At 50.1% G+C, this 12,631-nt stretch overlaps 1 protein-coding gene across 1 annotated transcript in view; it reads left to right on the top strand.

Annotated features, from left to right (window-relative positions):
- The window catches only part of BFSP1 (beaded filament structural protein 1), a 34,838-nt gene that overhangs the window by 7,942 nt on the left and 14,265 nt on the right, over positions 1-12,631 (top strand). The window contains exons 3-5 of the mRNA XM_004472394.3: positions 2,637-2,732; positions 5,005-5,097; positions 8,608-8,715. Coding sequence (XP_004472451.2) covers positions 2,637-2,732; positions 5,005-5,097; positions 8,608-8,715 — 297 coding nt within the window. The remainder of the gene's footprint in view (positions 1-2,636; positions 2,733-5,004; positions 5,098-8,607; positions 8,716-12,631) is intronic.

Below are 12,631 nucleotides of genomic sequence, written 5' to 3'. Positions count from 1 at the left end.
AAACTCCCCTAAACCCCCAAAAGTGAGTAGGTGCCAGTGGAATTTGCAGTTGCTGATAGGTGGAGGAAAATTCGTTTGGGGAGTGTTGTCTTTTGTTTGCACCAGAACCCAGAAATGTGTAGATGCCTGGGTTTTCATTATGCCTTGGGTGCTGTGAGCTGCATTTTCCAAAGCTCCAACCAAACAGAAGCCTCTAGGTTTCTCTGCATTGAGACTCTGGGTCAAGAGTCTAATGACAGAAAATCCTGCCCAATATATTCCAAACCTGACATTGTGTCTATTCTAGATCTAGGCCAGTGGTTCTCAGAGTGTGGTCTCTGGAAGCTGGGTTGCCTGGCAGTCAGTTAGAAATGTAAATTCTCAAGCCAGTCCCAAACCTACTGGATCAGAATCTGCAGGGGTGGAGCCCAGCTATCTGTACTTTAACACACCTTCCAGGTGACATGGATACATGCTGAAGTTTGAGGACCATTGGTCTAGATTATTTACAACCGTTTTTGAGAAAGGAATTGGGGAAATAACTAGAGTCCCATGTGCCCTTCAGGATCAGTATTCTATAATAATGACAGTGACCAGGATTGAGGGCCATCTCGTGCCAGGCAAGCCATATGCATCATTACATCATTTAATGCTCACAAGGCACAGACAAGCTTCTATGTCTGAGGTGGTGGGAACTGCAATTGTTCCCATTTCATAGATGAGGACGGTGAGGCTCAGACTGATGAGGCAATGTCCCCCAAATCTCACAGACCTCAGCAGCAGTGTGCAGCTCCTGTTAGAAGGCTGCACTCCTTTGGTGGCCTATGGATTTATGGGAAGAAGTGTCCTCCCCTGGACCCAAGGAACAGCCGAGTCAGCTCCCCAGGCAGCCCTTGTCTGTCCGTGGTAGAGTCTGTCCCCAGAATCTTCCTAACATTCTAACTGGCTGCTACTTCCTCCATGTTTTCTTTTAAGAGTTTCAGAACTTATGTTTAGATCATTGATCCATTTTGAGTTAATTTTTATATTGGTAGGGATCCCGTTTTATTCTTTTGCATGTGGATATCCAGTCCCCCCCCCCATTTGTTGAAGAGACTATTCTTTCCTCATTAATTGACTTGACACCGTTTGTCAAAAATTGTTGGTCAAATCTGTGTGGGTTTATTTCTGAACTTTCAGTTCTATTCCATTGGTCTATTTGTCTGTCCTCAGGCCAGTACTATACTGTTTTGATTACTGTAGTTTTGTAGTAAGCTTTGAAAGTAGGAAGCGTAGCCCTCCAACAATCTTCTTTTTCAAGATGGTTTTGGCTATTTGGGACCCCTTGTCATTCGTTATGATTGGCTTTTCAGTTTCTGCAAAGAAAATCCATGGATTTTTAAAATTGTCTTTTTTAAAAAAGATACATAGATCACACAAAACATTGCGTTAAAAAACATAAGAGGTCCCCATATACCCACTCCTCAACCCCCTCCCGCTCCTCCCACATCAACATGCCCTTTCATCAGTGAGGCACATTCCCTGCATTTGGTGACCACACCCTGGAGCACTGCCACAGCGCATGGGCCATAGTTTCCACTGTAGTTCACGTTCTCCCCTCACAGATATTTAATCATCAGTATACTAATTAGTACGGCTTCAGATATCAGCCGGTGTGGCTGCTAGAGGCATCTCTGGACTGTGGGCGGTCCTGATGGACCCAAGTAATACTAACCTGTCAGTAATGCTAACTTGTAAAGCAAACAGAGCACACCGAAGTATTTTAAATCAGTTCCAGATATCACAACACTCTCATAGTAAGAGCACAAATATTTTTTATGCCAATCTTTTATTCAAACAAGATCAATGAGATGAAAGTTAATGCGTATCAGAAAGTTACTATGAAAATATCACTGACAACTTTAAAGGAACAAATGCTATTCACCATGGCATTCATTCCAAGATGCATTTTCATGTTAAGAAATACAGAGAATAGTGGAGCAGGTGTAGTTCATTATTGGGTTGAGTGTCTGTTTTGCATGCATGAGGTCCCAGGTTCAATCCCTTATATTGCCTAAATATATTTGTGTGTGTGTGTGTAGTCTCAAGGTTAACATCAACAGTCTTTGAGAGAAAACTATTAAAATAAAGATTTCAGTAAAAACAGAAACTATTTTAGTAAGCAGCCTTAGAAACTTAATTCATAGTTGATGAGATATAGAAGAAATATAGACATAATTTAAATTCTAAGCTTACTGATATGCAGATATACCCATACCTTTCTCTCTGCTCTTTCTACATCAGGGTTTTCAATCCTGACATTCCTGCCGCTTTGGGCAGCCTGCGTCTCTGTCGTGGGGGCTGTCCTGGGCATTGTGGGATGTTGAGCAGTGTGCCTGGCCCCTACCTACTAGATGCCAGTAACGTCTAGTTGTGACAATCAAGTCATGACAAGTAAGAATGTCACCAGACATTGACATGTGTCCCCTGGGCGTGGAAGTCACCACTAGTTGAAAACTGCTCTTCTAACCAGTGGACTAACCCAGTGCCTTCCTGGAATGCAGGAGCTCGGACCCCTCCCAGACCTGCTGAACGAGCACCTGCATTTTGCGCTCTGACGTCCTCCTGCTTTGCCCCCATGCAGTGGGCCTCTTCCATGGTTCTCTTTCTCATCACAGGAAGCAGATAAAGCCTTACTGCATAATCTGCACCTTCAGATCGAAGCCCAGTTTCTGCAGGACGATATAGGTGTGGCAAAGGACAGGTACTCAAAGGTAAGCACGACCCTGCTGAAGCCCTTCCCTTAAAAGCTCGATTTGAGGTTGGTCAGACAACTGCAGGGCACCCGCGGCCGAGCAGTAAGACTGCTGCAGTGTGCTACCTTGTATGTGCATTTTGCCTGGACTCAGATGGGTGATGGGTTGGTTGCTGGACAGCACTTAATGCACCAGGCATATACCCACCAAGGAGTAGGAGAGCTCCACGTGTGTGTGTGTGTATGTGTGTGTATAACTAGTATCTCTATAGTGATACTACTATACCTGGTGATTCTACCAGGTCCAGTGTGATTATGCTGCAACCCACCAGCCATTTCAGCCCTGGAAGTGCAGATGTGTTTTTAGCTCTGTCTCTGAGCCAGAGAACTAAGGGAACGGACGGTATTCAGGAACCTCTGCTCCTCCCCCAGCGTCTGCCTGCTTTTCACAGGTCTGACTTTGGGAGGCCTCGGTGTACTAGAAAGATATCAGGCTACCAGAGTCACAGTTCAGATCCTGGAGCTGTGTTACCACGGGCAAGCGGTCGAACCTGTCTGAGTCTTCATTTTTAAAACGCAGACGCTGGCATCTCCTTCCCGGTACAGCTGTTGGGTTAGCCGAAGGTAGCAGACCTGTGGGCGCCTGACAGCCCTCTCAGCTTCCTCTCTCCAGTGGGCCCCGGCCTCCCTCCAGCTGCAGGATCTGTGTCTCTCGGCTCAGGGCCTTCCCCGAGCACCGAGGGCTGCCCTGCTGGTAGGGAAGTGCCGAGAAGGGACACTCTTAGCCTCAGGCTGACGAGAGTGGATGCATAAATACCCAGCCCCTCTCCCCTTGGGGGGGAAGCGGAGGCTCCCGCCAAGCTCCCCACTGGGACGACCCTCCAGGTGTCCCCAGTGGTCACCTGTTGCCAACACGCCCCTACCAGCTGTCTTCCCTCCCCGGCTCTTCACCCCTCCCCTGCCCATATTTTGGGGCATTGTCTTCTCAGTAAACTATTGCACTCGGGTCCTTGGATCAGGGTCAGCTTTGGGGGAAGCGCCAACCGTGACAGTGGGATCAGGTAGGCAGAGCACCTGGCCCACCTGGAGCTTGGCCAGTTCTCCCCACAGGGCGATTTCTCCTCCTGTCCTGGTGGGTAGGCTCCTCGGGAAGGGGCCCTGTCCCCAGGCTCTCTTCAGGTGACTTCTTCCCTGGCGTCGATGTCCCTCCTGCTTTCCTCCAGGCCCTGGGCCTCCACCCCTCCCACCCACCTTCTTACCCCTGCCGCGAGGGCGCCGGGGGGGCAGTTCATAAGTGGGTGGCCCGTTCCTTAGGGCTCCCTGGCCTGATGGTGGCGGCACACGCTCTGGTGCTCGGAGGCTTCGTCTCCTGGGGCCCAGCAGCAGCCTTTGGAGGTGGTGTCCCACGCAGGGTTCGCCGTGGGCGGGGCCTGACGTGGTGACTTTGTGCAACTGGTTTAATAGTGCGGTGCTCTCCGGAGAAGGGGAGGGAGCAGAGCAGGGATGGCGGCTCAGCCGGGCTAGCTAGGAGCCAGAGTCGCCCACAGGGCCAGTCCCAACTTCTGCTCCTTGGCCTGGGTGCCGTGCGTGGTGCATGGGGGCCGGGCAGCCTCCTGGGCGAAAGGGTGCTTGTCTGGCCAAGGGGAATTCTCCGGCGAGGGGACAGCTGTGCTCCGTCATCAGCCATCACTCAGCGAGGGGGACAGGTGCTCTGGACAGGTGCCCTGGCTGGTAGAGGGCATCTGGTATCCACAGTGGCTGGTGCTGCCCGTTTTAGAGAAGAACCCGAGTGCTAGGGCATTTAAATAGCTGGTCCAAGGCCACGTGCAGCCAGGGAGCCGCTGACTCCAGGCTCGCCCAGCCAAAGCCTGTCCTTTGAAACGCTGGCCTGCTCAGGTGTCCAAAAGGCTCTTGTCCCCTCCAGGGCTTCTTCCTTCTCCATCCCTGCTTTTGTCTCATGCCCCTGCCATCCAGGGCTCCAGGAAGAAAGCAGCAAACAGCATCCAGGTAACTGGGAGCAAATGCAAAATAAGCCAAGCCTCAGCATATTCGTCAGCCCCACTGTCACTGTGAGGGCGGAGGGGATGCGATGTGCCCCCCCCCACGGTAATGGGCATGTGGCGGGCGGGGCCGGAAGGGGCAGCAGATTCACCAGCCTCTCCTGGAACATCGCCTGTCCTGTGTGTTCTGGTGGGACCTGCAATCACAGTCATCCCTGGATCACTAGTGCTGGAGGGAAGAACCCGGGCAGCTCATGTGTAATGATGCTTTCCCTTTCCCCACCCCAACAGAATCTTCTGGAAATTCAAACCTATGTCAGTGTCCTCCAGCAGATTATCCAGACCACTCCTCAAGCTTCTGCCATTATGGATGGGATGAGTGAGGTAAGAATCTGAGCGAGGCTGCAGGGAAGGCAAACCCATCCTGGGGGGGGACTCATATCTGGAGAATTTCCTTGCAACCCCACCTTGGGTCCCCTGGAAAAGGCATCAGGCAGGCATGCAGGGGCCCTTCAGATTTGGAGTTCAGGCTTATGTTCTATTACACGGTATTTCCTCTTGAGAAGCAGGGGCTTCCTTGTCTTCTTTATAAGAAATTGCCAAAATGTTTTCCAAAATGGGTATGTCCCCACCAGCTCTGCATGAGAGGTCTTGTTGCTTTGCATCCTTGCCAGCACTTGATAATGGAAGGTTTGTGGCTTTTGTTCTTTTTATTTTAATAGGAATGGTGTGTTTCTAAAATTGCATTTCCCTAATGAAAAAGATGTTGAGCACCTTTTCATGAGCTTATTTGCCATCCATATATCTTTGTTGAAGTATCTGCTCACATTTTTTGCTCATTTAAAAAAACTGGGGTGTTTCTTATTTCCCTTATCAATTTGATCATAAATTTTTAATGGAGAGCCTCAGTTAGGGAATATATTTTCAAGTCTGTACTATACTTAATGATGATCTGAGTTGGTGGTGTGAAAACTATTTGAAAAGCATAAAGATTATTGAAGCTGATATTTAAAAGGTAGGGATTTGGATAGAAAACATTCTTCTCAACATAATGTGCCAAATTTCTTCCTAGCTCTCTAGCTGCTCAGGAGGATATTAACATATTTTTTTCCCTTATGCTGCTAGTGGAATTTTGTGATGCATGATATCTTTAAAATTAACTGAAAAGGATGCACATTAAGACAAAAATGTAACATGTACCCCTTCTCCAGAGATTGTGGTGGGCTGAGAAGAGGTCTGGTGGACTGGTCACCTGGAAAGGCTCTGTTTGTTTTGTGAGGACGGCCTAGGAAAGTAGTTCTCAATCCTGGCTGCACTTGGAATCCCCGTGCCCAGGCCAAGCCCCAAGCCAGTGAAACCAGCCTCCAGGGAGGTGGGGCCCTCCGTGCTCCCTGCCTTGGAGCTCCTCCCCAGGTGGTTCCAACGTGGAGACAGTCTGGGAGCAGGTGGGCTAGGAGAGCTGATTGCTTGACATTTTTTGTTGTTTGAACTAAATTGTTTTCTGTATTAAAACTGAAGAAATCTTAGGACACATCTTTGAATGTGGCCAAGTAACATGGAAGAGGCAGGGAAGTTGCTTCTCATTTTTAGCCTTCATGGGGATATTCCCCTCCCAGTTGCTCACCAATTATTTCAGGTTCCTGCTCTCTTTAATTAATGGAACCGAGGTTGCTGCAAAAGCCTGAAATAGTTTTTCCTAAGCCTTCATTTTCTTTGTCAGAGATTCCTTTCCAAAAGGACACCTTATTTTTATTTTTCAATTGCATTTCCCCCCTCCAATTCAAAGGAGTTTTGTATCAGGGCACACATTTTGAATCATATACTCTCTTTCCTTGTAATAAAATTCTTTGTAGTTGGAAGAACACAGAGATGGTCTGGGCTTATTTTAATATCATAGAATTAGCATTGACTGGGAACTTGTTAGAAATGCAGACTCCAGCTCCATCTCAGACCTACTGAGTCAGAAGCTGCATTTTAGCAAGCTCCCCGGTGATTTGTTGGCACACTAGCGTTTGAGAAGCACTGATCGAGAAAACGACACATTTAAAAAATTAACCTTAGCCTGAAAATTCTATATAGGAGTTAGGTGGTTGCTTTCAGGTTTGCTTCATCGATTCTGGTTACTGTCCTAGACAATGTGTCAGTCCCTTTTGCACAAACAGGCTGCGGTGAGCGTTGTTCCCTAGGAGCACAGGTCCCTCGGTTAATGTGCCAGTAAAGCAATAATGTCAAGGCCATGGCCAAAGGCCCCTGGGGCACGCCTCTGGTCAATAAAGTTGGGTTTATTATTTACTGCAGCGAGTTAGAGTGCACGCCAGGGAGAGGCGTGGGGCATCTCAGTGATGGGATTTGTGTCTGTGCTAGGTGATTTGGGGAGGGGTCTGTCAGCAGGGGGGGGGTTCTCAGAAAGAGGGGGATAGCCCTGGGGTGGAGGGGGGAGGATGGAGCATGGCCAAGCCTGTCATCGGTAAAGAAAAGGCAGCACTCTTGTTAGTAGGGAAGCAGGTGTCCTGACATTTTTGGGGTGTTTCTTTTTGGCCTATGCTCAGGCACAATGATGGGGTAGTCTTATTTTGATTCCATTTGCCCAGCTCCCAGAGTGACATCTTCCAAGGTTGGTGGCATTGTTTCTAAGTAGGGAGCACCCTGTCGTAGCCGAGTGCCAGGCCAGCCACCAGCTGGAGGGCTGTTTGGCTTCCTTTTCAAGAAGCATCCAAGGGCTTCCTCCTGTGCAGGGCACCCTGGGGGCAGACTTGGGGGCAGGGGACTGTGAGCTAAGCAGAAAGGAGAGTCAGGGCCCTGGGAGCAGGGCAGCGGCCAGGTGAGAGGTGGTGTAAGTGTTGGCACTGTGTTCATCAACAAGGCTGCAGACCTGGAATTGGCAAAGTGTAGAATATTTGCAGATTCCCCCATAAATTAGTAATACAGGATGTGAAACCCCTTCCCAGCCACCCCCTTGCCTACAGCTTTGAGGGTAGGGGCTGAGGGCCAGAGAGAGATACAGACAGACTGAGGGAGGTGATGCCTCCAGGCCCCGAGAGCTCAGGCATAGCAGGCATAGGGGTGAGCGCACCCCGATGAGGCGCTTCCGCTGCTCAAGCCCCGAATCCCACCCTGCCCACGCGGTCGGGCCGCGCTTACTTCCTTTTCTTGCGCTTATCCCGCTCTAGTTCTCTCCGGGTCTGGGCATTTGCCAGGCATTTGGGAGGAGGGCACTGACTGCCTTGCAGGTGTGGGCTGGAGCCCGGGAAGCCCTTGGGTGTATGTTTGCTTTTTGCTCTTGTGTGGCTTTGCGTCAGCACCCTTGGTGTCAGAAAGCACTATCGTTGCACGGTCGGGCATTTGCGAAGCATTTTCGATATTTTTGGATGGACAACAGTCAGGATGCTTGGGAATGGGGTGCTGGCTTGGCTGAGCGTGGAGAAAGGCTGAGGGAGGAGCTTCCTTTCCTTCCAGGTCATTGCAAGGAGCGTTGCTGGGGCTCTCTGCTTCCCTGCCATCCTTTAGGGCCCTGATGGCTCTGCCTTGAGCTGCAGCCAAGTTTTGGTCCAAGGCCTGGGCCCAGAGAACAGACTAAATGCACCACGTTCACAGACACAGAATTAGAGCTGAACAAGGATCCACACTGCACGTTTTCCTTCTTTTAGAAGGAGGTTTTGAGAGGTCAGATACCTTAGCCCAAGTCCAAAGGCCCTTAGCCAGTTCTTGACTCAACCTTGGGTCTCCTGACACTTGGGCCCGTGTGCTGTGCACTCACCCAGACTTGGAGGCGAGACAAAGGGAAGAGACCTTAGCCCTGGCCGCTGGTCCTGCCGTCTTGGGCCTTCTCCTCTCGTAGATCTCCGGGGGCACCAGAGAGTGCGGGAGGTGCTGAGTCTGGCCTTGTTTGTGCAGGAGAAGCTCCTGGCTGAGCGGGAAGTGGCCGTCCTGAAGAACGAGCTGGAGGAGAACCAGGGCGCCCTGGCCCACCTGCAGGCGCAGAGATCCAAGCTGCAGGCCGAGGTACCCACCCCTCTGCCTACCCCGTGTGATGCCCCGAGTAGTGAGCCCCTGGAAAGTTAAACGGTGTTACAAAACCTTGTTGAAGTGCTACGGACAGAGAAGCGCACAGTGGGTCTCCAGCCCCCCTGCCTTTCACCTGTGGGTCCCCAGCACTCAGATCAAGAAACGACATCCTGTGGGCTTTGCCCAGGACTGGTGGGTTTCCCAGGACACAGGGCTGTCAGTGCCAAAACTGGCAACGTCCTGGGCAACCTAAGTCCTAGCCCCCAAGAGTTTCCCTCGTGCCCCCTTCGTGTTATCATCCCTCCTTCCAAGGGTAATGCTGTCTTTTTCTCCTTTCACAAAAATTAACCTTTATCATAAAATGGTATATGAAAATATGGTGATCTATTAAACTCTTAACCAACATTAAAAGAAATAATTTTTTAAAAGTTTAGAGTTTGGGGAGCAGGTGTAGCTTAGTGGTTTGAGTGCCTGCTACACATGCACGAAGTCCTGGGTTCACCTGGTACCTCCTAAAAAAAAAAAATTGAAATTTACTTTGTTTAATTAGAGAAGTTGTGAGTTTACAAAACAAATTGATTCTTTTTGCTCATGTTAGTCTCAGAATAAGAGGAAATGGACACAGTGGGATTTTTAGCGTATATTTGCTCAAATATGTGCTGCTGCTTTCTCTTTTCATTAACTTAAAATGTCTCCTTTGGAATTTGATGGCAAACCAGGGAAAGTGCTTGTGTTGGTAGTCAGTTTTTGCCTATAGGCAGAAATTTGTGAGTGTGTGTACATGTATGTGTGTGTGTGTATGTGTGTATATGTGCAAACACAACTATGTGCACGGGCGTGATTGGAAAAATGGGAAGCAAGACCTAGAGACCAATGTTTATCAAATCTCAAGTTACAACTCGTTATTGGGTTAGAAAATCAATTCAGGGGAATCACCTGGCATTAAAAAAAAAAGATTATACACAGCGAATGGACACAGAGAGCAGACAACAGGGTGGGGAGGAGCTGGGGAAGGAGAGAGAAATGAAAAATAAATCTTAAAAAAAAAAAAAAGAAATTGACTATACTAGAGTAAAATAGAATAAGAAATAACAATGCCTCAAGCAAAAAGATAGGATTTGTTTGTGAAACCTTTGTTTTAAATACATGTATATTTGGAAGTATATATTTGTTTGGATACACACAAATATTTGTGTGTGTAGATGGCTGGTAATGTCAGATGTGTTTCTTGTCATCCTGGTGCTAAAGTTGAAAAGCATTGCCCTAGAAACTGAGAAGGATGAAAGCCCTGCCTCGCCTGGTAAGCTCCAGTTCCAAGGCAGAAAGAAACATTTCTCTTTCTCTGTGTATTTGTTGAATGTAAAAATAAATTTTATGAAGGATTAACCCAGTTTCTGCAAATGTGAAACAAAACCACTTAGTTGGTCACCTGTTTCTCCCCTTAATTGCTACAGAAAGACTTGTTAGTCTTACTCAGATGTTGCTGTCACTCTGAAGCAGGAGTCTCAACCTTCTCTTTTGTCCCCCACCTGCGGCAGGAGTCTAGGGGAGCCTGGGAACCCCTACTTAGAAAAATGTTGCTAAAGGCGTCAGGTAGATCCGCAGATAAAAGGAAACCAATTATATTGAATTGCAGGTATCAACATATGACAAAACCATTTCTTACATCATAATACATGTGCTTATATTAAGTAACAAGCTCTAAAACAATTTCTGCTAAAACAGAAGTTGTACTAGTTTTTTTTTTTTAAGATTTATTATTTATTCCCCCCTTTGCAGCTTGCTTGCTATCTGCTCTGTGTCCATTCGCTGTGTGTTCTTCTGTGTCTGCTTATCTCCCTGTGTTGCATCATCTTGCTGCACCTGCTCTCTGCGGGCGCGGGCGGTCAGCTCTCCGTGGCCCACGGGCCAGCCTGCCTTCACAAAGAGGCCCTGGGAAGTGAACCCAGAGCCTCTCATATGGTAGAGGGGAGCCCAGTTGATGGAGCCACTGCCGCTTCCTGTACTAGTTTTTGATTGCTCCCCTAATGAATTGCCACAAACTTATGGGCCTAAAATGCACAGCTCTGTAGGTCACAGGTCTGGGCAGGTTTGGCCCAGTTCTCTGCCCCAGGTTTCCCAAGGCTGAGCTGAGGGTGTGGGGTGCCTGCACCCTCCTCTGGGGGACTCCCGGGCTCCTTCGGATAGTGAGCAGAAGTCAGAACTAGGAGGCTGTTGGGCTCTGGCCCTGGCTTCTTGGCCAGCTGTTGGCCAGTTGTTGTTCTTGGTTTCCATAATCACCCACATTCCTTGGCTCGTGGTCCCTGCCGTCCTCAAAGCCAGCACTGCTGCATTGACCCCTTCTTAGGCAACCAGAATTCCTGCCTTTAAGGGCTCATGGAATTAGGGATAATCCAGAAGGATCTCCTTATTTTTTTAAAGGTTAACTGATTTGTCACCCGGATTACACCCGCAGCCCCTCTTTCCGTGGAATGTAACATATATGTGGCTGTAACCCTGAGGGGCAAAGGTCACAAGGGCCAAAGTCCAGCACAGAGGCTGGGCCCAGGGTTCTGACTCAGCAGGGATCACACTTGTGGAGGTGGGTCCCAGCTTGGGTCAGAATGTTCTCCTGAGTTCAGAGAAATGTTCACGGCCGTCTTTTCGCTGCTTTTGAACGATTTTAGTGGCTTAGTGGAGTAGCTAAGCCTGGGTCAAAGGAGGTTTGGCCACATGACCCCTTAGCAAAGGCTGTACCGTATTGGGGGGGTGATGGGGGTGGGGAGCCCCTTGTAGCCTGAGGGGCGCCAGCCTGGCAGGGCTGAGGCGGCTAGTGCCGCCTGTGGTTAGGGCATCAGATGCTTCCAGAACCCTCCACCGCAGGGGTTCCGGGTGTGGTCCCTGGACAAGCAGCATCGCCTGTGGACTTGATAGAGACACGGGTTCTCAGGGCCCGCCCCTGACCCAAAGATGCGGGGACAGTGGGGTGGGCCCAGCCCCTCTGCGTTAACTAACCCTCGGGGTGATGATGTGGCTACAGTTCAGGGGCACGTCCCCGGGCTGGAAGGAGCAGCTGCCCAGGTAGGGTCCCTTTCCTCCCGCGATTAAGCTGAAGAGGCCGCAGGGAGGACCCCTCGAGAGGTTCTTCTTACACGTGGAAAGGGAGGGACGGGCAATTCTGCCCCCCTCAATTGCAGAGACTGTTCCTATCTGTGAGAGGGAGGTGAAAAGTCGCAGTGCTTGCTAAGTCTGGACCACCGCGGTATCGTTTCTCACGTAAGTCACTTGGCACCCTCTAGTGGTAGACCTTGGAAAAGCAGGGTGTCATCTGGACACAGAACCAAGAACAACTGAGTTCTTCAGTTTTCCCTTTTTAAAAAGGCCTTGGACCCAAAGGCCTCTGGGGCCCTAAGAGCACTGAGGCAGGGCCTCCCTCCTCCAGGGGGTGCAGGCAGCTGTCCTGCGCCCCTGTGGACACGCGCTGCGCGAAGGCGAGCCTGGCGCCTGGCTGCTGTGCTTCCACGCAGCCTCCACCGCCGAGGGGAACGCAGCGCGGGGCCTCACGGGGGAGGCAGACATAGGTGGTCCGGCGGTCACCCTCCCTCAGGATCAACTTCAGGGTTGGCGGCAGGGCCCAGACCCCCGCCCTGCCTCTCTGTCCAGTGTTGGAGACCCTGGGCTGTTTGGGGGCCCTCCTCTCCTGCCCCTCCTGAGGTTTCCAGCACCTGTCCCTTGGCTCCGAGAGGGAGGGTCCAGTCTCCTCCAGCCGCCCGGGAGCTGGCGAAGTGGGGCTCATGTTGTTCTTCGTGAACAGCCCCCCTCCTGGTGATTAGTTGAAATGATTGGACTATGAAAACCATGCTGGTGAACTGTGGACCTCCCATGTGGTAGGTGGACACTATCCGTTGAGCCAAATCCGCTTCCCCACCGTATT

Source organism: Dasypus novemcinctus, chromosome 24 (genome assembly GCF_030445035.2).
Source record: "Dasypus novemcinctus isolate mDasNov1 chromosome 24, mDasNov1.1.hap2, whole genome shotgun sequence".
NCBI lineage: Eukaryota > Metazoa > Chordata > Mammalia > Cingulata > Dasypodidae > Dasypus > Dasypus novemcinctus.
The sequence above is the reverse complement of the archived record's forward strand: the minus strand, read 5'-3'. Positions and strand labels throughout refer to the sequence as shown.